The sequence below is a fragment of the Cornus florida genome, unplaced genomic scaffold (genome assembly GCF_030987335.1).
Source record: "Cornus florida cultivar Cherokee Brave unplaced genomic scaffold, ASM3098733v1 CherokeeBrave_3.0.0_Hap2_Chr09, whole genome shotgun sequence".
Classification (NCBI taxonomy): Eukaryota; Viridiplantae; Streptophyta; class Magnoliopsida; order Cornales; family Cornaceae; genus Cornus; species Cornus florida.
Genome location: NW_026775579.1, coordinates 89,340,215 through 89,365,643, shown reverse-complemented (window position 1 = coordinate 89,365,643; position 25,429 = coordinate 89,340,215). Strand labels below are relative to the sequence as shown.

The window sequence follows — 25,429 nt, the reverse complement described above, 5'->3', positions numbered from 1 at the left end:
CTGCTGCCAAAATGGTCGACGCGGACGATGATGATGACGGTGAAGTGATCGGATTGAGCAAGAAGAAACCCGGCCAGAACCGGACCACGTCGACCATGATGTTGAGGAGCGATGCTCAGCTAGATTTCGTCAACGGCGATGAGCAAGGTGGGCTCGGTTGTTGACGGCGAGGAGTTTAGATCCTACCGGCGACAAATGATAGAGATTGATCTTGAACAAAACAATGGATGTGGTGACTGTAGAAGTCGTGAATCGTGATCATCGGTCATCCCCATGGTCGTGATCTCCTCTTCCATCCCTTTCCTCTCTCCATTATTTCTCTTTGAGCAAACCATCAAAAGATTAGAGAGAGAGTATGAAAAAAATGAAATCTTTTAATTCATTTGTTTACTGATTTTCTAGTCAGCTTCTCTCTAGGAGAGGATTTTGAGAGAAACCCAATTGTTTTCTGGTCATTATTTTGCCTCTTTCAGTCTCAAGGCCTCTGTTTGCGGCATTGTACTATTTAGCATTCAACCACCAAATCCATTCCTCAAAGCTGCAATTCGTGGGATGACACAAAAATTTAGCTCCCAATTGATTTTTCAATAATTCCATGAACAAAAACTGATCACTCTTTCCCTTGTTATTTTCATCACGGAGCCTAAACTTTGATAGTGAAAATAATGACTTCTACAATTTAAGTAATACAGCCTTATCTGTGACGCCTATGAATTATTCCAACGGACCATCAATTGGTTTGAGCAAATTACTTTCTGTGCTTTTGAAACAAGAAAAAGATCTCCAAACTCTCAGTACTCTTCTCCACTGATTCTTCTAAAACTAATCAAAATTTGTTTCTGAAAATTGAGCCTTGCGGGTTCAGTAAAATAGAATTGGTTTCTTGTCTCTACCCTTTTAACTCCTGGGTTCATCTTTTTATTTTTATTTTTTTTCAATCCAATGAGTCTTCAACACATCAAGAATCATGATGGTGATGGTGTCATTGGGTTTCCAAACATGAACTTTAGTATGCCTCCCTCTCCTGTTGATCCTAAGCTTTCTCTCTCTGTAAACCATCTTGGAGAGAGAGAGTCTCAAATGGGTTTCCAGATTTTGAATGCTCAAGAAGTCAGGGGAAGTGAGTGGTCTACAGATGATTGGAGTTTTGGTGTTGACAGAAAAGACCTTGCTTTTAATCAAGCACTCTCCAGTATTGATCTGATAATGGACCGGTGATGAATCCGCCACTGGAGAAGTGCAGAAGAAATAGAGCAAAGAGTAGAGGGTAAAAAGGCTAACATTTTTTTTTTAAGAATAATAATGTATTTGAGATAATGGAGGATAATTTAGGTATTTTATTTTATCATTTTAAAAAGAGGGATATGAGAGCTAATTAAACTAAATCTCATTGGGGCCATTACCCTCTCCTAAAAAAAATTTTGTAAATAAATAAAAAAAATGAATGTAAGGACAACTTGGTCATTTTATAAAAAAAATTTACAAGTTTTGATGGATAGAGAAGGTTGTTGAACATAAACCCAAACCTCAAGAGAGATCGAAACAAGAAATCTTAAATGTTGTGAGATTTGTCCAAACTTCAAGAGAGATTAGTGTAATTTAACATTTTAAATTTATTGTTATGAATTAATATTTTATGATAGTTATTTTTATTAAATTATGACCATTGTAATTAAAAATTCCTTCAATGTCAGCTAAAACACCTTCATCAACTTCTCTACAAAACAAGGAATTGATATCTGGGTAGCAAAGGGTTGGCTAAGAAACTGCAATGGATTTTGACCGAGCAAAAGAGGTGAAGGCTTTCAATGAAACAAAAGCCGGTGTCAAAGGACTAGTAGATGCTGGAATTGTGAGTATCCCTAAGATATTCATTCGTCCGCCTGATGAGCTTGGTCAGGACTTGAATAGCTGCTTTAGTACTGTCCCTCTTCAAGTTCCAGTCATAGACCTAAGTAGCATAGAAAAAGATGATCGTCGACGCAAAGAAATTGTGGATGAAATTCAGATTGCATCAGAGAAGTGGGGCTTTTTTCAAGTGGTTAATCATGGGATACCCTAAAGTGTGGTGGATGAAATGATGAATGGGGTACGGGTGTTTCACGAACAACCTTATGAGGTAAAGCAAGAATTTTATTCGCGTGATCGAATGGAAAAAGTGAGGTTGGGAAGCAATAATTCTGATATGTATCATTCAAGACCTGTTAATTGGAGGGACACCTTGACCATTTCTTTGCTGCATTCTGATCATCTTCACCCTGATGAACTGGCTTTGGTTTTGCAACGACCCTAACTGATGCCAAAATTTTTTAAAAAAATTTTGGCATGACCTCCACTAAAAATAACAACTTGTTTAAAATTATTTTTAACATGTCCCAACATAATAAATATCTAATACATTCCATGGTGGTACAACCGCATACTATATCATCCAAGTATCATAATTACAGTCCCAAAATACAAGATTAAGATTAAATGTCCATACTTTACAGGCCCATAGGTATAATTATAATATTCAAAATCCATAAGTCATCGTACAAAATACATTATGCTTAGTCTTACAAAAATAGAGTGACCCAAGTACAAAAATAACAAAATAAGCTCCTAATCCATACTAAGTCTGTCGTAGAATGTCATCAGCCACTTCTTTCCCATTTCCTATAAAAAATGTTAAATAAAAGGGGTGAGCAAAATTGCTCAGTAGGTGGTGCCTAAGACACACCTCTTGTATCCCGTCAATCCAAACAAGGAATAGGACAATAGGAATTTGGGGTTGTGTAAAGCCGGGAAAACACAATATTAATTGTTAGTTCAAAGCAAATAAATCTCATGCAATGAATGCAATGTTATGCATGTCACTCCCTATTTTCAGAAAAATATCATCACTTCAAAAACTGTTAATATAACCCGCCCTTTGGTGACTCCGCAATGACACGAGAGAAGGATTGGCTACTGTCCCTAACCTTTAGTACCTCCGTAGTGTCATTTGAGGTCCAGATAGCTCAACCAAACTAGGGCAATCTCCGTAATTCCCTCTAGGCTATATTAACACACCGGCCCTTTGGTGACTCCGCGGCGACCGGGTTTTTCTCAAAAAAACCATTTTATCAAATTCTCCCCAAAATCCCCTTTTAATTTCATTTCAAAACACTTTCCCTTCTCATTCATGCCCAATGCTTATGTGCATATATGGAAATGGAGAGAATTTTTAACACACAATTAACAAGCTTTCACATAAATTTCTAACAAATTAATTGGCATGAAAAACTGACACATTAAGCATGTTTTATTTATTTATTATTATTATTATTTTCATACAATTCAATTAAATACACCTTCTCACATATTTCATATATACAATCTAGTCACTTTAAGGAACAATTATTACAATATAGCATGTTAGAATACTAATAGGATACTAATTAAGAAAAATTAATTCACAAAGGAACAATCATCACAATTTAGCATACTAGGACACTAATCAAGAACAATTAATTCACAAAGGAACAAGATTGTAGGAATTAGAGACCCCTACCTCTATGTTATGCAAAAACCCCCAATTTGCACCACAAACCCTCAAAATGGGTCAAGATTTTAGGACTCCCTAGGTTGCTCAAAACTGAAATTGCTGGTACACACGTGTAGAGCTCGCCGTGCTCTCCGTTTTGCCACAAACGGCACTTAAAAACACTAAGAATTGAGGGAGAAATCAAGCCTTGACTTTGGAAAATAAAAAAAAAAAACAAAGAAAATGCCGAGAGGAAACAGAGAAACAGAGACGGGAAAAAGAGAGAGTGAGAAGGCAGAGACCAAATGTGGTCTCATAATCCACTTAAAATGGGCGTGGGTCCCACAATTTATTTATTTATTTATTTTTTCTTTTTTTCTTTTGCTGTTAAAGTGCACCACACACACACACACACACACACACACAAATATATACACATATGCACTTATACAGACATTACATTTTCCTCAACTTTAAAAGATTTCGTCCCCGAAATCAAGACATACCTGAGGAAGAAAACAACGCTGGGTACTTGGAGCGAACCTCCTGTTTAAGCTCCCAAGTAGCCTCCTCGACTCCGTGGTGTCTCCAAAGAACTTTCACCATTGGTATTGTCTTGTTCCTCAACACCTTCTGCTATGTGTCAAGGATTTGAACTGGTCTCTCTTCATAGGAAACATCCTCATCAATGTCCACATCAACCCAACTCAAAATGTGAGATGGATTTGGCTCATACTTTCGTAGCATCGATACATGGAAAACATTGTGGACCCTGTCTAACTGTGGTGGCAAAGCAAGTGTAGGCAACCTCTCCTACACGGTCCAAAATCTCAAAAGGTCCTATGAATCTTGGTGATAACTTGCCACTCTTCCCGAACCTCAATAACCCATTTCGTGGAGAAACTCGAAGAAAAATGTGGTCTCCCACTTCAAAGGATAACGGCCGTCTCCGCTTATCCGCAAAACTCTTCTGTCGGCTCTGAGCTGTAAGTAACCTCTGTCTGATCAGCTTAATCTTCTCGGTAGTCTCAAGTACTATGTCGGGTCCTAAAGCGGCGGTCTCACCCACCTCAGTCTAACAAACAGGAGACCTACAAGGTCTACCATATAACGCCTCAAATGGAGCCATCTAGATACTCGTCTGATAACTATTGTTATAAGCAAACTCAATAAGCGGTAGATAATATTCTTAACTACCACCCAAGTCAAGCACACATGCCCGAAACATATCCCCCAAGATCTGGATAGTACGCTCCGACTGGTCGTCTGTCTGTGGATGGAATGCCGTACTAAGATGCAATGCTGAACCAAACGCTGCTTGAAGTCCTTCCCAGAACTTCGAAGTAAACTTAACATCCCTATCTGACACAATGGTTACAGGAACTCCATGTAACCTTACAATCTCCTTCACATAAAGTACACAAAGCTTCTTTGCATCGTCTGTTGCCTTAATAGGCAAAAAGTGAGCCGTCTTAGTCAATCTGTCAACGATGACCCATACGGCTTCATTGCCCCTTCGTGACCTTGGAAGACCTGTCACAAAATCCATAGTAATATGTTCCCATTTCCACTGCCCTATAGGTAATGGTTGCAACAAACCAGCTGGTCTCTGATGCTCGGCCTTCACCTGCTGACAGGTGAGGCATATAGCCACAAACTGAGCAACATCTTTCTTTATCCCATTCCACCAATACTGACGTCTCAAATTGTGATATATCTTGGTATCACCTAGATGAACTGCAAAGCGGGAAGTGTGAAACTCCAGTAAGACGTCCTCACGACAAACCGTGGAAACCACCAATAAACCCTTGAATTGTAGACCCCCATCTGCATGCAAGGTCCAATCTTTCACTGTCTCACCAATTTGTAATGACCCTAACTGATGCCAAAATTTTAAAAAAAATTCGGCATAACCTCTGCTAAAAATCGTCCTACAACAACCTATTTAAAAACATTTTTAACCTATCCCAACACAATAAACATCTAATACATTCCATGGTGGTACAATCACATACTATATCATCCAAGTATCATAATTACAGTTCCAAAATACAAAATTAAGATAAAATGTTTATGCTTTACAAGCCCACAGGTATAATTATAATATTCAAAGTCCATAAGTCATCGTACAAAATAAATTATGCTTAGTCTTACAAAAATAGAGTAACCCAAGTACAAAAACAACAAAATAAGTTCCTAATCCATACTAAGTCTGTGGTAGAATGTCATCCGCCACTTCTTTCCCGTTTCCTGTAAAAAATGTTTTATTAAAAGGGGTAATCAAAATTGCTCAGTAGGTGGTGCCTAAGACTCACCTCTTGTGTCCCCGTGAATCCAAATAAAGAATAGGACAATAGGAATTTTGGGTCATGCAAAGCTAGGAAAACACAATATCAATCGTAAGTTCAAAGCAAATAAATCTTATGCCATGAATGCAATGTTATGCATGTCACTCCCTATTTTCAGAAAAATATTATCATTTCACAAACTGTTAATATAACCCGCCCTTTGGTGACTCCGCAGCGACACGAGAGAAGGATTAGCTACTGTCCCTGACCTTTGGTACCCCCGCAGCGTCATTTGGGGCCCAGATAGCTCAACCACGTTAGGGCAATCTCCCTAGTTCCCTCTAAGCTATATTAACACACCGGCCCTTTGATGACTCCATGGCGACCGGGGTTTTCTCAAAAAAACCATTTTATCAAATTCTCCCCCAAAATTCCTTTTAATTTCATTTCAAAACACTTTCCATTTTCTTTCATACCCAATGCTTATGTGCATATATGGAAATTGAGAGAATTTTTAACACACAATTAACAAGCTTTTACATAAATTTCTAACAAATTAATTGGCATGGAAAACTAACACATTAAGCATGTTTTTATTTTATTTTATTATTATTATTATTTTTTTTTCATACAATTCAATTAAATACACATTATAATTAAATTAATTACACCTTTTCACATATTTCATATATACAATCTAGTCACTTTAAGGAACAATTATCACAATATAGCATGCTAGAATACTAATAGGATACTAATCAAGAAAAATTAATTTACAAAGGAACAATCATCACAATTTAGCATACTAGGACACTAACCAAGAACAATTAATTCACAAAGGAACAGGATTGTAGGAATTAGAGACCCCTACCTCTATGTTATGCAAAAACTCCTAATTTGCACCACAAACCCTCAAAATGGGTCAAGATTTTAGGACTCCCTAGGTTGCTCAAAACTGAAATTACTGGTACACATGTGTAGAGCTCGCCGTACTCTCCGTTTTGCCGCAAACGGCACTTAAAAACACTAAGAATTGAGGGAGAAATCAAGCCTTGACTTTGGAAAATAAAAAAAAAAAAACAAAGAAAATGCCGAGAGGAAACAAAGAGACAGGAGAGAGAGAGAGAAGGCAGAGACCAAATGTGGTCTCACAATCCACTTAAAAGGAGCGTGGGTCCCACATTTTTTTTTTTTTCCTTTTCTTTTCTCTTCTCTTTTTACACACACACACACACAAATATATACGCATATGCACTTACACAGACATTACAGGTTTGCAGGTCCTTTGTTTTTCTCTCTACCTCTATTCTTCAACCTCAATTGTCTGTCCATGTTGTTAGACTTAATTGATAAGCCAGTTGGGGTGGGTGGGTGATTTTTTGCCAAGTACATAACTAATTTGATGTTGAATAGTGTTGCAAATTTGGGTCATTGATTCACTAAAATCCTGTTATTCATAAATACAAACACCAAAATATAAATTTGTATCAAACATCTTCCCCACTTAAGAAGAAAATTATATCAGTATAATTAGTTGTATCAAACATCTTCCCCACTTCAGAAGAAAATTATATAGAAAATTATATCAGTATAATTAGTTCAAATTCAAATATTTGTCATACTGCTAACTTTTCCTTTGGGTGGAATTGTATGCCACAAACAGGGCATATTTAGACAATATTAAGGAGAAATATGTCTTCATTAATAATAGGTGAAAATTATCACAATTGTTTCTTCTTTAAGATGTGTTTGGCATGTCATCTCTGTGACAGATACATTGGGAAGATGATGGTAAACATATATGGTTCATATTATGGTAAACATATATGTGTCATCACCTAGCAAGCAACTCGTAGTGAAAGAAACTGTAGGGCCTAAGGTTCATTAGCTTGTACCAATTTAGGCAAGTTGGCATCATCTCGGATGTTATGACAATATTACTGATAGTTGTATCGGTATCTAATCCATATGTAATCAAAACAAAGTTGATTAGGTCCTTGATAATGAGTGCAGGCCATCGTAGCTGTAGGCTTTTCTTCGACAACATCTCCATGTCTGTCAGGTAGCATCTTAAGTTTTAATTTGTGCATTAGTTATATATATTGTTCAGTTTTGCACTTAGCTCTATACCCTGTACTTGTACATATGACATTCCCCACATCTTTTGGTACATATACGTATATATTTCTTATGGAGTGTATTTCCGATGTCCAGTTTCTATCAGACTTCTATGATTCTATCACATTAATTTTCTTTACTCTGCAGAGATACGGCAATTGAGTAAATCAAGAATGTTTCAAAGTTGGGAGATACCCTGTTCGAATTATTATCAGAGGCTCTTGGCCTCAAACCGGACACTCTAACAGACATGGAATGCTCTGTAGGGCGTAATTTTGCTTGCCACTACTATCCAGCATGCCCAGAGCCAGACCTAACTCTGGGAACTAGCAAGCACTCTGATCCTACGTTCATCACCATTCTTCTGCAAGACCAAATTGGAGGGCTCCAAGTCTTGCATGAAGACAAATGGGTTGATGTCCGACCAATTGTTGGAGGTTTGGTAGTTAACATCGGAGACTTCTCCAGGTTCGTTAAAGAAATAATTAATTAGAGTAAGTTTATCATGCTTGATTCTAAATCTTAATTTGAATTTTAACGGAAATTAATGACATCTTAATTTGGCACAGATTATATCAAACGACAAATTTACTAGTGTTAAGCACAAAGTGCTGGCCAATGGTGTTGAACCAAGAATTTCGGTGGCAGGTTTAATCACGGGTGTTACTGTTCCTTCAAAGCTGTATGGCCCTATCGGAGAGCTGATATCAGAAGAAAGTCCTCCAGTATATAGAGAATTTCGGGTGAGTGAATATATTAACAAATATATTTCCAAGGCAATTAATGATAATTCTACCCTTGGTCATTATAAGATATGAAGCTGTCAACACCACATGACTCATTTTTCACAAATCATGCACTGTAGTAGATAAAGAAACTTGGTGGATTTGTTTCCGACAAACTATTGCAAATTCTGGTTGTTTATTAATCATGGATTTGAGTTTTAATTTTTTTAGTGGGTGGGTGGGGATTCTTGTTATGGTTTGAAGTTTAGAAGATCAGTTTGTGGAAGTGACTCTTTTGACCATCTTTACCTAAATTTGTTCTGCCTCCACACTCGTTCAATAATTGCCTTGGCTTTTTTTTTTTTTTTTTTTTTTTGGTGGAATAATAACTATAGCTTATCTAACAGAGCCAAAGTTTTGACAAAAACAAAAAAACAAAAACAAAAACAAAAACAAAAACAAAAACTAAAGGTCAAACAGAGCCAAAAGCTTATGTACAATAATTGCCAAAATGAAGTAACAAAGGGCTCGGTAGTATCTTCTTTACCTTTTAAAATGAATGGTTAGGGTTTGAATTCCTAAAGGAACAAAGTGGGTATATGACTGAAGTGTGTGTTTTTTATACCGATGACAAAATATATAAGATAATACTTGTCTACTCAAATCATTTTGTGGAAGTCCTCCCTTATTTAATAATTGCCTTATCTTATTCATTTTTGGGATAATATGTAACGATCCGAACCCGATGGTCCGAATCGCTAACCGGGTCTTTATCTGAAACCAAGGTCAACTAAGGATACTACCGTACTCTCCTACGTCAATAAGATAATATGCGTGTTATCCCAACGTTTAAAAACAAATAGTAATAACAATAATAACAAAATGAGATCATAACTACAAAATATGTCAAAACAGTTCACTGACCCATCGAACCCTGTGGAGGAGCATCATCCGCCACTTCCCTTCCGTATCCTGAAAAATGTTTATAATAAAGGGATGAGCATAAGCTCAGTAGGAAGTGTCTAAGACACACTTCTTATATCCCTGTGAATCCATACAATGAATAGATAAAAAGTGAACGGGATCATGCCATAGGGAAATACACATTCTCAACCATAACAACAAGTATGTAACAAATATCAACCAATCACAAGTTTACCACAATGTCATAAAGTGCAATATTATGCAAATGTCACTTCCCATTTTCTGAAACATTTCCGTTTCAACTTCCAAACAGTTAGTGTAATCCGACCCAAGACACATCCAAGGCGTCACGAATGGAGGGTTGACGAACTATCCATGACTACAAGGCACCTCTAAGGTGTCACATCCAGCCTAGTTAGCTCAACCATACTCCCTTCTAGACTACACTAACAACACGGACCGCTAAGCGCCTCCTAAGCATCCGGTTTTTGCAAACTACTTTGAAAAATATTTTTTTCTTTCCAAGAACAAATTCATTTATTTTAAAAAAATTTCCCCCCTATTTCTTTCTCAATGGATGCATGAATGCTTCATGCTTCATTTCATCATTTCAACCATAAATTTTTCACATAATTTTTAAAATAAATTTATAAATTACTAAAAATACACAACTCATATTCTCATTTCACATAAGCATGTTTAAACACAATATAATCAATTAACACCTTGTCATAATTTCATATATGGCATTTAAACAATTTTCAGGAACTTTTGCTAATTAAATATGCAATTGAACAATTTATAAGAAATAGATTCACAAAAGTACAAGAATACCATGAATTAGAGACCCCTACCGTGAAAAAAAGAATTTTTTTCCTCACTAGATCATTGAAGCCTCAAGCTTCCGGCCTTCTCTGCAACTCTCGGACCTCTCTGTCTGCTCATCTTGGCTCTCTCTCTTTCTCTCTTATCTTTCTCGGCTCACTCTCTCTGTGTCTCAAATTTCTCTTCTGTAATTCATCTCTTAGTGCCACACAACACTTAATATATATATAGGCAAATTGCACTCCACCGACACTACATAAATATCACATGACCATTATTCAATAGTGGACCCCCACCTACTATCACAATCTAACTTTATATATCCATCTTTCTTTCTTTTTCTTTTTCTTTTTCTTTTTTTTTTTTAACATGGCAAATAAACAAGTCTAAAACAATACAAACAAAGTAGAGAAAAGCAACACAATCTCTGCAACAGAGCAAACAACACATAACCCATATGTCAAGGGAAACCATTGAACACAAGACAAGTCATGGGATGCGCAAGAGAAAATTGAGCAAGATCATGAGTTAGCGAATTAGCCTCAAGACGAACATGAGTAAGTTGAACCCAAGGACAAGTTTCCAAAAACTGTTGAATATCATAAACCAAAGCCAAAATGGAAGAAGGACAGGTGCGTAATTTCCTAACAGCATTGCAAAGGATAAGAGAATCACTCTCAAGGCACAAACAACGGAAATTAAAAGCATGACCCCAAAGCAAAGCCGTACGAAGGACATAAGCCTCGGCGAAAAGAGCTGAAGAAGCAAGGAAGGACTTAAGCATCACCACGCGCAAAACGGTACCACGGTGATCACGAAATACAAGATCCCCTCCCGCCCAACCAAAATGTGAATAAAAAGATGCATCCATATTACATTTGATAAAGCCAGAAGCTGGAGGCTGCCAAATACGAGAATGAGAGGGGGAAGATGATGAAGGCATGACCGGGTGAAGATGTGAAGCATCTTTAAATTCCCAAAAAGCGGCAATTGCCCTTTGCACAATCTAAAGAGGGGAAGAAGAGTGAAATTGAAAAATAAACATATTTCTTGCTTTCCACATCGCCCAAGCAATGAAAGAAACCATGTTAACCACATCAGCCCCACATTGACACATCTCCAACCACCAAGCCTCAAAAGAAACAACAGCCCAGTGAGTGCAATCAAAATGCAGAGGAGAAGACTTCCAGACAAGAATAGACTTGGGATAACAGAAGAGAAGATGCTCTACAGATTCTGGAGCTTCACCACATAAAACATAGCAATCATTATGCATTAAAACCCAAAATTTCAAAGCGGATCAGGTTGCAAGAACACCATGGGCACATTGCCACAAAAAATGCTTAACTTTAGGTGGACAACCGCAAGACCAAATTGTCTTCCAGAAACGAGAGTTACAGGATTGATTGGCCAAAGAAGGATGAAACAATGAAAAGACCACATGATAAGCCGATTTGACTGAAAACCTACCATTGTCAGTGAAGGCCCAGATTGGACGATCCGCACAACCCCTCATACTTAGTGGAATACTACGAATAGTAGCAACCATGGAGACTGGAAAAAGCTGAGAAAGGAGTTGAGAATTCCATGAATGAGAAGCAAAATGAATAAGGTCAAATACATGTGTGAAAGTAATATTCTAAGGCGCATAAAGTTGCAAATTCTCCAAAGATGGTACCCAAAAATCATACCAAATATTAATTGATCGACCATCACCAACACTCCAACGTAGTCCCTTTTTAATAATAGGCTTGGCAGACCATATGCTTCTCCATACCCATGAAGGTTTTGACCCCAAACCAGCTTCCATGAAAGAACAGTTACGGAAATATTTTGCCTTGAACAATTTAAAGGCTAAACCCAAATGATGGACTTCAAAATTCCACGCGTGTTTTGCAAGCAAAACAGAATTGAAAGCATGCATATTGCGAAAGCCCAAGCCACCAGCATGTTTACTCAGACATAATGAGTCCCAGTGAGACCAATGAACGGAACGAGAAACAGGCTTGTTACGCCACCAGAAGGATCAAATACATTGCATAATTTTATCACACATAGAAATAGGCAGCCGGAAGCAAGCCATAACATACGTGGGCAAAGCACTTAAGACTGATTTAATAAGGATTTTCTTACCACCTTTTGAAAGAAAAGTAGATCGCCAAGCATCCAATTGACTTTGAACATTTTCCAAAACAAATTTAAACATGTCATTTTTTGAGCAGCCAATAAGTGCAGGCAAACCCAAATAACGAGCTGCCAAACCCTCTTCCTGAATACCCAGAAGACGGCAGAAGAGGGAACGTCGAGAAGTGTCAGTGTTATTAGAGAAGAAAATAGATGACTTAGAAAAATTCACCATCTGCCCCGAGGCACATTCATAAGCCTGAAGGATACGCTTCATAGAGAGCACTCAGAACTAGTGGCTTGGCGAAAAATGATAGAATCATCTGCAAAAAATAAATGTGATAATGAAGGAGTACCACGGCAAATCCGAACACCAGTCAAAACTTTCATTTGTATTGCACACTGAAACACTTAGGACAAACTTCTAGCACACAAAATAAACAGGTACGGGGATAAAGGGTCACCTTGTCGCAATCCCCGGGAGGGCTTAAAAAAACCCACTGGACACCTATTAAGAACTATAGAAAATGAGATAGTAGAAATGCAAGCCGAAATTAAGTGAAGCCAGTGGGGATGGAAACCCAACTGATGTAACATAGCAAATAAAAACGGCCATTCAATTCAATCGAAGGCTTTACTCATGTCTAGCTTTAACGCTAAAAAAGATTTTTTCTCGTCTTTTATTTTTCAGATAGTGAAGAACTTCATGGGCGACAAGGATATTGTTAGTGATATGGCGACCCGAAATAAAAAGCAGTCTGAGTATCACTAACACAGGAAGCAATCACAGATATAAGACAGTTAGCAAGCACCTTAGAAGTGATTCTATAGGCGACGTTACATAAAGAAATAGGGCGAAAATGAGTAACCTATGTAGGAGATTTCACCTTTGGAATAAGAACAATATTAGTATGATTCAAACTAGATAGCATGAAACCCGAATATATAAAGCTGGAGATTGCATGAACAACATCAGATTTAATCACACTCCAAAATTTTTGGAAAAAAAATGGGGTCATACCATCAAGCCCTGGTGCTTTGAAAGGTGCCATAGAAAAAACAGTTTGCTCTACCTCAACCTCCGTTATTGGCCTCAACAACTGCTGGTTCATTTCATTAGTGATCACATGATTAACATAGCGTAAGAACTGGTCCATAGATGATGGGGACTGAGATGTAAAAAGTGTCTGGAAATATGTCAGAAAAATATCTTGCACTGCAACATCATCCTCTATCCAACGCCCCTGCTGATCCTTTATTCCTGAAATTCAATTCCGACTTCAGAGTTGCAACCAAGTCACTCAGGATTTTTGCTTCCAAAAAAGCTCTTTTTCGTGCCATAATTTGTTTAATTCACACTCAGCCTCAAGAACTTTATCATGGCAATACATAGAGAGGTTTTCTTGAACAGCCTTAAGATACGTTTTTGCTGTGACAATTTTGAGGCGAGAATTAAGTTGCCACTGCCGAGCCCAAGCTTTCAACTTCAACTTACAGACTTTTAACTTGGACGCCCAACAAAAAAGACGAGATCCATAAATAGGAGTGTTCTAAGCCTCTTCCAACAGATGGTGACATTCCGGATTATTAGCTTAACGAGCATCAAAATGAAATTGCCGGACTTGAGAAGAACAGGCTGGGTAAAGATTAAGCAACAAGGCAGCATGATCTGAACCAGCCATCGTCAAATGAGAAAGAGAGGCTTGGGGAAAATGGAGACGCCAGTTAGCAGAAGCCAAAGCACGATCCAATCTTTCCCGAATATTATCCCGCCCACTTCACTGATTATTCCAAGTGAAAGGAAAGCCTGTAAATCCAAAGTCACAGAGACCACAGTCATTGATCAATTGTTTAAACCCATGTAACACCCAAAATGGCTTGGGACGACCACCAAACTTTTCGCCCGAATGTAGAATCTCATTAAAATCCCCCATAAAAAGCCAGGAAAAACGCCATTGCTACACCATGCAACGAAGAAAACCCCACTGCTCAACTCGAACACTATCATGGCAACTAGCATAAACCACGGAGAAACCCCAACGCCGACCGTGGCCATCAGTGACCACCCCAGATATGTGAAAGTCCATAGAGGCACAGATTTGGAAATCCACACCTTCCTGCCACCATAAGCTTATACCCCCTGTCATTCCGCAAGGCGGAACAAAACAAGAAAATTGAAAATTTATTTGCCACTGTACCTTTTGTAACAAAGACTTACCATTTTTGGTTTCCAAAACAGAACAAAAGTGGGGGAATGAAGTTGGATCAGTTTCTGTAATTGTCGAACTGTCAGGGAATTACCCAAGCCCTAACAGTTCTAGACCAACATCTTCATGGGGCCCCGTGGGCCATTTGGGTCTGGCTGCCTCCACCTTATCTTTGGATATGTCAGGGATAAGGGGGTCATCCTCTTCCCGTTCCATAGACAATGTCTCTCAATAGTAACAAATCCTAGCCACATGAAATTTCAAAGCCAAGGAAAATAAATAAATAAATAAAAAATAAATATATAAATAAAAGTATAATTTACACAGACCTCCTCTATGGTTTGTCATAATTATATGCGGTACTCTTCTTGTTTTGAAAATTACGCGGACCTCCCCTATTTTTAAAAATATTCTACACGGACTTCCCTTATGTGTGATGGACCATCAAATACACTAACAGATCTGGCTAATTTACTGAAATGCCCTTAATGATCTATGATAAATGACTGAAGTACCTTCTCTTTATATATATATATATATATATATATATAGAGAGAGAGAGAGAGAGAGAGGCGATCTGAAGAGACCGATGGTGGGTCGCCGTCAAAGAATTTACCGAAATGTCTTTGGCCTGATCCTAAACAGTTCGCCGTACTGATTTTGGGCGACTACAACGGCGACGTAATTTACGGCTGTGGTGGCAGTGAGGTTTGGGGTTAAGGTGACAGTGTTGAGGTTTGGTTCATGGCGATGATGATCTCGGCCTGGGTTTTGCAACATTAACTCGGAGATGAACATTGAGTTCACTGAACAAGTCGTACATCTGACCCAGATCAGTTGCGTTTTCGTGCAAGTACAGCAGTGTCAACGACGCCGACCGGTTCTTCATGTACACTGCCACAATCTTGTTCCCTCTTTTGGTCTCCAACTTCAAAACGTCAACGTTTTCCCTCACCGGGAAATCAAAAATCCCCAATTTCCCGGTCGATTCATCAGTCGCCACTGTGTACGACGGCGGATTCGACGGAAAGAACGCCAACCTCGCCGCCACCGACGACGTCACCCCTCACATCTCTCAAATTCTATATATTCAGAAAATCTTACTCCATCTCTTTATCTATAGATATCGATATATATTACATATACATACATATAGTTATATATGTGTGTGTAAAATGTGTGTTTGTATAGTTATATCTTACATATACATACATATAGTTATATTTTCTCTTTTATGAAAAATGTGTACTTGAAACGGGAGGACAGAAAAAGAGGTGAAGAAAAAACAGAGCTTCAGAGGGATTTTTGGTGCTAAATACTCTAGGAAATTATGAGTAAAAAATCTACCTCACATGAGAGGTTGAGGTGAGTTTGTTTTTGAATTTACCATATATGTGGATTCCAAAATGGATTAACCATCAGTCTCTAGAGATGGATAAGGGATGAAATTATACGCAGTTAACATAGAAAAAGACACACTCGTAATATTTGCAAACTATAGACCCAACGATCAATAAGGTTGGAAGAACCAAAACTCTTAAGGGCAAAATCTGACAAAAAGATAATTGCATTGGCAGATTTGTGTGTATATATATATATATATATATATATATATATATATATATATATCAAGGACAAGGGTATTTTCGGCATTTTAGTAAAAATAGTAGCTGATGTCATCATTTTTCGTCGTTGACTAGCGTTGACCGTAACGGAAGGGAGGTCTGTGTAGGATATTTTAAAAAATAAGGAAGGTCCGCATAATTTTCGAAACAGGAAGGGTGCCGCCTATAATTATAACAAACTATAAAGAAAGTCTGTGTAAATTACCCACTAAAAATGGTCAAAAGTCACCGGGCCCATCATCATGGTCACAAATTCAATCCTTTCCCACTTGCTACTGAACCTGCTCCCCTTCACTTCTTCAATCAGACAATATATGTATATGTATATTATATATATATATATATGTAAAACAAAAGCAAATTCAAACTCCTTTAACATATCCATTCCTTGTGGGCCCCGAAAAACATCACCAATTTTTTTTTTTTTTTTTTTTTTTTTTTTCAGACTTCGGCTGGTCCCTTTCATCCCATCATTAGATAATTTACAATACACACACACACACATTAACTTTGTGACAAAATCCAACCCATCAACTTCCTTCATCACGATAATTAATTTAGACAATCTAAAAATCATGAAATAAATATAAATTAAAATTCTAAAAGTTCGAATTGTAACATAATATATATATATATATATATATATATATATATATAGCTAATGTCAGAAAGCCAAAGTTTCGACCAAAACAAAGTCATAGAGCCAAAGCTTTTGTACCACAATTTTAAAAAAATGTTGGCACAATATGTAAATGGAAAATATAGTTACTTGCTTCCATATTTGAACTCTGTCCCACAAGTTGACGAAATCTTAGATGCTTAGCCAGAGGAAAACGAAAAGATGAAATCTTAGATTCTGATTCATAACTGAAATGCTTCAGTAGCTAAATGGTTTGACATTTTTGGATCTAAATATTTGGTAATATAGGAAAAATATGGCACACCATGGCTTGTTAGATGCTTGTTCCCAAAACTAGACGGTATGATGGACTTATTATTTACGACAGATCACAGTAATCATGGCAGGCCCTATATTTCCCATTAAAAAAAAAAAAAGAAAAAAAAAAAGAAAGAAAGAAAGAAGAGGAATGGCAATGGGGAACGTGTTGATCATGAATTTCTCTTTGATTCATTTAATCAACCCGTTAGGTGGTGGACCGCGCTGGGCCAAGAGAGAGTGGGTGGAATGAGAGAGGGGAGCGAGCAGGGGTGGTTGGGGATCGAGAAATGTGGAGGAAAGGGAATCATTGTATAATTTTAAATTTATTGCAGTTATGACTGAACTAATATTTTATGATTTTTTTTTAATAAATTATGAACTTAAAACCTCACTGAACCATAACTAAAGCACCTTCATCATCCCCTCCTCAGAACAAAGAATAGATGTCACAGGCACCAAAGAGTCGGCTGAAATTGCAATGGATTGCGACCGAGCAAACGAGGTGAAGGCTTTTGATGATACAAAAGCTGGTGTCAAAGGACTAGTAGATGCTGGAATTGTGAATATCCCTAAGATTTTCATTCGACCAGCTGATGAGCTTGCTCAGGATCATGACTTGAATTGCTGCTTTAGTAGTACTGTCCCTCTTCAACTTCCAGTCATAGATCTAAGTGGCATAGAAAAAGATGATCAACGCAAAGATATTGTGGATGAAATTCGGATTGCATCCGAGAAGTGGGGATTTTTTCAAGTGGTTAATCATGGGATACCCTTAAATGTGTTGGATGAAATGATGAATGGGGTACGGGAGTTTCATGAACAACCTTTTGAGGTCAAGGAAGAATTTTATACGCGTGATCGAAAGAAAAAAGTGAGGTTGGCAAGCAATTTTGATCTGTATCATTCAAAAACTGCTAATTGGAGGGACAGCTTGAACATTTCTCTGGTGCTTTCTGATCATCTTGACCCTGATGAAGTGCCTCTGGCTTGCAGGTACTTTGTTTATATCTAATTATTCTTGAATCTTGATTGTCCATGTTGTTGACTTAATTGATAATCCATTAGTGGTAGGTGGGTGATTTTATTCTTCAATCTTTAAGCTGTGTTTGGCATGTCATCCCTATGACAGATACATTGGGAAGATGATGGTAAACATATGGCATTTCCCATGTCCAGTTTTCAAGATGTTCCTATTTCCCCTTTTCTTTTCTTTTTTTGCTGGTAGGTATCACATTCATTTTCTTACCCTGCACAGATGCAACAATTGAGTATATCAAGAATGTTTCAAAGTTGGGAGATACCCTCTTGGAATTATTATCAGAGGCTCTTGGCCTCAAACCAAACCGTCTAACAGACATGGAATGCTCTAGAGGGCGTACGTTTGCTTGCCACTACTATATCCAGCATGTCCAGAGCCGGACCTAACTCTGGGAGCTAGCAAGCACTCTGATCCTCCATTCATCACCATTCTTCTACAAGACCAAATTGGAGGCTTCAAGTCTTGCATGATAACCGATGGGTTGATGTCCGACCAATTGTTGGAGGTTTGGTAGTTAACATCGGGGACCTTCTCCAGGTTCGTTAAAGGAATTATTATTAGAGTAAAGTTTATTATGCTTGATGCTAAATCTTAATTTGAATTAACAGAAATGGACCAAGAATTTCGGTGGCATGTTTATTCACAGGTGTTACTGTTCCTGCAAAGCTGTATGGCCCAATCGGAGAACTGATATCAGAAGAAAGTCCCCCACTATATAGAGAATTTGGAGTGAGTGAATATATTAACAAATGTTTTTCCAGGGCAATTGATGATAATTCTGTCCTTGATCTTTAAAAGCTATGAAGCTGCCAACACGCACCGCAAGACTGATTTTTCACTAATCATGCTCTGTAATGGATAAAGCAACTTGGTGGATTTGTCTCCTACAAACTATTGCAAATTCTGGTTGTTTATTAATCATGGATTTGTGTTTTTTTTTTTGGTTGGGGATTCTTGTTATGGTTTGAGGTTTAGAAGATCAGTTTGTGAAAGTGACTCTTTTGACCATCTTTACCTAAATTTCTGCCTCCTCCCTTGTTCAATAATTGGCTTGTCTTACTTTATTTTATTTTTTTGGAATAATAACTATAGTTTATGTAACAGAGCCAAAGTTTCGAAGAAAAAAAAAAGTTCACACAGAACCAAAGCTTATGTACAATAATTGTAAAAATGCAACACAATATGTAAAAATAATCAAGGTTCTTGTGATTCAATAATATTTTTTCTATTCCTTAAATTGTTTGAGTTCTAGACGAAGTGTGTGTGAGTGGATTGTGTGTTTCTTGCAGATGACATCAAAATAAATTATAAAAGTAAAAATATTTGAAATCTCTCCCACCCGATTATGTTTATAAAATCTTAGATGCTTAATAAGAGGAAAGCGAAAAGATCAATCTTGGATTTTGACTCAACCGAAGCAGTAGCTAAATACTTTTGACATTTGGATCTAAATTTTGATAAAATAGCAAAAATATGGCACACCATATTGTTTTATTTTTATTTTTTGTGTAAGTAAGTCACTTTCGTTTTTAAAAAAATAAAAAAGAAAAAAAGTCACCTGTGTATAATTAACAAAATAGTTGGAGAAAGTTCACATCATGATGGATGGGGAGGTAATATTATATTATTTTGTTGATTTTTCTTTTTTTATTGTTTTAATAGGAATTCATTTAATTTCATAACACTTTGAAAGGTAATAAAGTCTTTTTCAAGTGTTGTAAAAGACATTTTAGTCCCATACATTCAATTTTTACGGCGAGAAATTGAAAAGATTTTTTTATCCACGCAACTGTTTTTTAAAACTTACCATCCCGTGTATGGACTAGGTTGATCTGCTTAGTCAGTGTAAAATCTAAACCTCATCTCTTACATTTAAAATTCAAAAACAGACATGATATCAACGTGGGATTCCCTATTAATGTACGAAAAACAGACATGATATCAACGTGGGATTGTTATCTCCTCCACAGATCAAAAGGTGGATATCACAGGTACCAGAGAGTCAACTGAAGCTGCTGCAATGGATTATGACAGAGCAAAAGAGCTGAAGGCTTTCGATGATACAAACGCCGGAGTCAAAGGACTAGTAGATGCCGGAACCATGAATATCCCTAGAATATTCATTCGACCACCTGATGAGCTTGCTCAGGATTTGAATTGCTTGACCATCCCTCTTCAAGTTCCAGTTATAGATCTAAGTGGCATAGAAAAAGATGATCATCGACGCAAAGGTATTGTGGATGAAATTCGGATTGCATCGGAGAAGTGGGGCTTTTTTCAAGTGGTTAATCACAGGATACCCTTGAGTGTGCTGGATGAAATGATGAATGGCGTTCGGGCTTTTCATGAACAACCTTCTGAGGTGAAGCAAGAATTTTATTCGCGTGATGGAATGAAAAAAGTGAGGTTGGTAAGCAATTATGATCTGTATCTGTCAAGATCTGCTAATTGGAGGGACACCATGAACATTCATCTACTGCTTTCTGATCATCTTCACCCTGATGAACTGCCTTTGGCTTGCAGGTACTTTGTTTTTCTCTCTACCTCTAATTCTTCAATCTTGATTTCCCAGGTTGTCGACTTAATTTAGTCAAAATGGTGCATGGGTGATTTTCTGCTGCCAAGTATATATAGTTAGGATCACTGATCCACCAAAATCCTATTAATAAATAACTAATTAATGATTACCAAAGATATAAATTTGACACAAATAACAAACTTCAATCACATTCATTTTCTTATTCTACAGAGATTCGACGATTGAGTACATCAAGGGTGTTTCAGAGTTGGGAGATACCATCTTCGAGTTATTATCAGAGGCTCTCGGCCTCAAACCTAACCATCTAAAAGACATGGAATGTTCTAGAGGGCGTAGTTTTTCTTGCCACTACTATCCAGCATGCCCAGAGCCAGACCTAACTCTGGGAACTAGCAAGCACACTGATCCTACATTCCTCACCATTCTTCTCCAAGACCAAATTGGAGGGCTCCAAGTCTTGCATGATAACCATTGGGTGGATGTTCAACCCAATGTTGGAAGTTTGGTAGTTAACATCGGGGACACTCTCCAGGTTCGTTAAAGGGAATAATTATTATTAGAGTAATGTTAATGGAAATCTTAATTTGATTTACCAAAAGTTAATGAAATCTTAATTTGGCACAACAGATAATATCAAATGACAAATTTAAAAGTGTGGAGCACAGAGTGCTGGCCAACCGCGTGGGACCAAGAATTTCCGTGGCATGTTTTTTCACAGCCTTTACTACTTCCTCAAAGTTGTATGGACCAATTGAAGAGATGATATCAGAAGAAAGTCCCCCAGTCTATAGAGAATTTCTAGTAAGTGACTATACTAGCAATATTCTCTCCAAGGCACTTGGTACGTCTGGCCTTGATCATTTTAAGCTATGAAGCTGCCAATACCGCAGGACTGAATTCCCACAAGTCATACACTACTAGATAAATAAAACTTGTGGAGCACTTCTATGTGTATGTTAGTGTGTGTATTTGTTTCCCACAATCTATTGCAGATTCTGTTGTTTATAGAACAGCTAAAATATCAAGTATTCTTAAATAATACCAGTTGTAGTAAGGATTTTATAATTTGAGACTTTATTTATTTATTTATTATTATTTGGTTGGGTGGGTGGGTGGGTGGGGTAAGGATTTGAATTGATTCAGTAGCTACTGTAACGATTCCAAAACTGATACTTTTTAAACAAAAAAAAAAAATTCGGCATGACCTCCCCTAAAAATAGGCCTATCACAACCTGTTTAAATTCATTTTTAACCTATCATGACTCAAATTCCGAATTCACGGCAATAGTAGATGATAATACACAATCAAATGACCTCAATAATACTTCAAACTAGTATTACTCTCCCCATTCATCAATAAGGTTTACATGTTATCAAATTCACATCCAAAATATCATCTAATAACATAATTATATTACCTAACCATGGTTTTGAAAAATAAATACACATTACTACACTTTTGGGGCCTTACAAAAATGGGAGATATACAAAAGATACAAAATGAGCTCCAAGTCATCCTTAAGCTTGTGGAAGGTCGGCATCCACTACCTCCTTACCGGTTCCTGGAAAATGTTAAATAAAATGGGGTGAGCATAAAGCTCAGTAGAGAGTGCCTAAGACGCACCTCTTGTAGTCCCGTGAATCCAAACAAAGCATAGGCCAATAGGAAGAGGGGTCATGCAAAATGAGGGAAACACATATTAAATTCCAATTCCAAACAATCATATGTAAAATGCCATGAATGCTATGATATGCGTGTCACTCCCCATTTCTCAGAAAACAACCATACTTTTCAAACTGTTAATATAACCCGCCCTTTGGTGACCCCGCAGCGACACGAGAGGAGGATTGGCTAGTGTCCCTGACCCTTGGTAACCCCGCGGCGTCATTATGGGGCCCAGCTAGCTCAACCACGCTAGGGCGACTCCCTAGTCCCCTCTAGGCTATATTAACCTCCGGCCCTTTGGTACCCCCGCGGCGACCGAGTTTCTCAAAAAAAAACTTTTTCAACAAAGCTTTCCCGAAAATCCCCATTCTTTCATTTTTCCAAAAAGTCATTTCCATACGTGCAATCCCCAATGATGAATTCATGAATGCCACATACTTTCAATGTTGTAATATAAGGGATTTCTAACATTTGTCATGCCGTGACAATATCATAAAATAGGGAATTTAATATCACAATTTACCACACATGCTCACAACAATCAACTAGATATTTAGCATTATAATAAGCATGATAAATCAACCATTTATCACAATTTCCATACAATCCAACAAATACACATAGATACATGTTTCATATACACAATTAAATCATTTAAGGAGTAATCCATCTAAACTAAGCATGCTTATCACATAAGTCAACAAACACACATATATAAAATCTTTATATGCACCATTAAATCATTTTTAAAGCAATCAACCTTAAATCAAGCATGTTTGGCCAAAATTCTAGAGGAATAACTCACTAAGGTACAAGAAAAGTGTGAATTAGACACCTTTACCTCTAATTGAGCAAAAACCCCAATTTTCTTCACAAACCCTAGAAATGGGTCCTAAGATTCGAACTCCAAGGAGTGCACTAAATCTGAAATCGCTTGTATGGATGTGTAGAGCTTGACACGAGCTTCGTTTTGCCTCAAACGGCACTCAATTTCGATAAGAAATGAGATCAAGATCTTGCTTCAAAGTTTTGGAAATTAAAATGAAAAGAAAAACAGAAAGGAAGAGGGGAAGAGAGAGGCGCACGGGAGAGAAGGAGAGAAATGAGACCATTTGTGGTCTCTTGGCCCTTAGTTGGTTTAATGGTAGGTCCCACCACCTTTTATTTTCTTTTTCTTTTAACTTTTTGCTTAAATTTGAGCCATAACACAACATAATACACATATTATATATACACCTATGCACATAAATACACAGACATTACAGCTACCGCTTACACAGAAAACTAAAAATATAAAATTGTAAAAAAAAAAAAACTCTGTTTTGTTCAGTTTTTTGAAAATTGAGTTATGGGTTTGCTTGATTTGTAATTATACAAATTGTTCTCGAAAAACTGAAAATAAAAAGTTGTACAAAAACTCTGCTTGGTTCAGTTTCTTGAAAATTGTTTTCTGAAAACTCATTTATAAAAATGTATATGTTTTCAGATTACAACATTTTATAAGAACTGTTTTCAAAATAACAAGCCAAGCAAGCATAGTTTTCTCAAACAAAACCTTTAGCTTCAAAATATATATATTAGACCTGTTCACGAAATAATTTATTCATGAATTAAATATTCACCATTATAATTAAATATAGAAACATAAACTGTCCTTTTAACAACCCAATAAGATCCGACTGATAATACTTGAGTCGTGTATACATTTTCTTGTACCCTAAAAGAAAGTCGATATTTTAATAGTTCTCTGATGTTTTCATTTTTCGCCATTTTTCATTTTTTCGGAATTTCTGTCGTTACAAGGGCATTTTCTTCTTTTATTATTTTGCGTACCGAATACTGTGGAGTGTGCCGGTTGTGTCCGAGAATTGGTTGGGGTGTTTTATTGAACTCAAGACTCTTTGAAATGCAAGGGTTGTTATTTTGGCGTTTTTTAGTTTTTCGGGCCGGACAGTTCCGTGTGGGACCCGCTACCAGAATTGTTGCGTACGGGGTTTTTGTTTGGGTCTATTTGCATAATGTTCATTTCATTTAATGTTTATTGTGTAGTTGTAATTTATTATGTGTATATATATTTGGGGTAGAAATTAAAGAGAAAATAAATTTTTTTTTTAAAAAAGGAGGTGGGACCCACATTATTGTTTCAAGACGGGGCCAAGAGACATTTTTGGCCTTATTTTCCTTTCTTCCTCTCTCTTCCGCAAGTCTCTCTCTCACCCTCTCAAATTTATTTTCCTTTTCCTTTTTATTTCAAAGCTACATAGTTTGATTTCTCTCTTACCGTTTGGAGTTTTTTGATGCCGTTTGTGGCAAATTAAAGATCACGGTGAGATTTACGATTTGATCGGAATGTAATACCCCTAATTTTAAAAGGATCGTTTCGGCATTTTAATATTTATTTTATTTGCATTTTTAATTGTTTAATTGTAAATTTGTTTTGTTTAATTATTTAGTGGCATTTATTGTTTGGTATTTGATTTAATTGAATTGATTGTTGCTTAATTGTTTTATTGAGTTGAATTATTTGTGTACTTATTGATATGCTTACGTGGAAATTAGATTTAATTGTTTTAGGGTAATTGTTGTATTTCTTTTATTTAAGTGACTTGATTGTTTTAACTGATTTAATTAGTTTAATAATTACTAACTTTTAATTTAGGGTTTTCGGATTCATTATAATTCTAGGGTTTTATGTTTCACGGTTTAGCCGACTAGGGTTATATTTAGCTGAGGGTTCTGTATCCTACTATAATAGAATTAGGGTTTCCTTAAGCTTATAAATATATCATTAGACGTTGGCTTAGGGTTGAGAGATTAAAAACCTTATGCACGTATATAGTGAGACGAAGAGAAACAGAGAATAGAGAGTGAATTCAGTAGGTAGTGTTCGCCGAAAAACTT

At 37.0% G+C, this 25,429-nt stretch overlaps 1 protein-coding gene, 2 long non-coding RNA genes and 2 pseudogenes across 3 annotated transcripts; 3 read left to right on the top strand and 2 right to left on the bottom strand.

Moving 5' to 3' along the window:
• The first annotated feature begins 1,771 nt into the window (after nt 1–1,771).
• On the top strand, nt 1,772–8,732 carry LOC132275013 (deacetoxyvindoline 4-hydroxylase-like; annotated as a pseudogene).
• On the bottom strand, nt 5,493–10,600 carry LOC132275014 (uncharacterized). Its single transcript, XR_009470574.1, has 3 exons — nt 10,418–10,600; nt 9,564–9,611; nt 5,493–5,758 (listed from the first exon to the last, which is right to left on the bottom strand). It is a non-coding gene; the product is annotated as an uncharacterized LOC132275014 (long non-coding RNA).
• Nucleotides 10,601–17,762: 7,162 nt separating this feature from the next.
• On the top strand, nt 17,763–19,127 carry LOC132273119 (1-aminocyclopropane-1-carboxylate oxidase homolog 1-like; annotated as a pseudogene).
• Nucleotides 19,128–20,204: 1,077 nt separating this feature from the next.
• On the top strand, nt 20,205–21,929 carry LOC132275012 (1-aminocyclopropane-1-carboxylate oxidase homolog 1-like). Its single transcript, XM_059776394.1, has 3 exons — nt 20,205–20,846; nt 21,073–21,394; nt 21,490–21,929. The coding sequence occupies exons 1-3, from the start codon at nt 20,344–20,346 to the stop codon at nt 21,733–21,735; spliced, it is 1,071 nt and encodes a 356-aa protein (XP_059632377.1). The 5' UTR covers nt 20,205–20,343; the 3' UTR covers nt 21,736–21,929.
• A 243-nt stretch (nt 21,930–22,172) lies between these two features.
• On the bottom strand, nt 22,173–23,931 carry LOC132275011 (uncharacterized). Its single transcript, XR_009470573.1, has 2 exons — nt 23,370–23,931; nt 22,173–22,424 (listed from the first exon to the last, which is right to left on the bottom strand). It is a non-coding gene; the product is annotated as an uncharacterized LOC132275011 (long non-coding RNA).
• Between the last annotated feature and the right edge of the window lie 1,498 nt (nt 23,932–25,429).

Bases quoted from the DNA above. Each gene is read 5' to 3' on its own strand.
- LOC132275012 (XM_059776394.1), top strand. From the start codon at position 20,344: ATGGATTATGACAGAGCAAAAGAGCTGAAGGCTTTCGATGATACAAAC. The intron at 20,847-21,072 runs GTACTTTGTTTT...CTTATTCTACAG, and splicing joins GAACTGCCTTTGGCTTGCAG to AGATTCGACGATTGAGTACA. The intron at 21,395-21,489 runs GTTCGTTAAAGG...TTGGCACAACAG, and splicing joins ACATCGGGGACACTCTCCAG to ATAATATCAAATGACAAATT.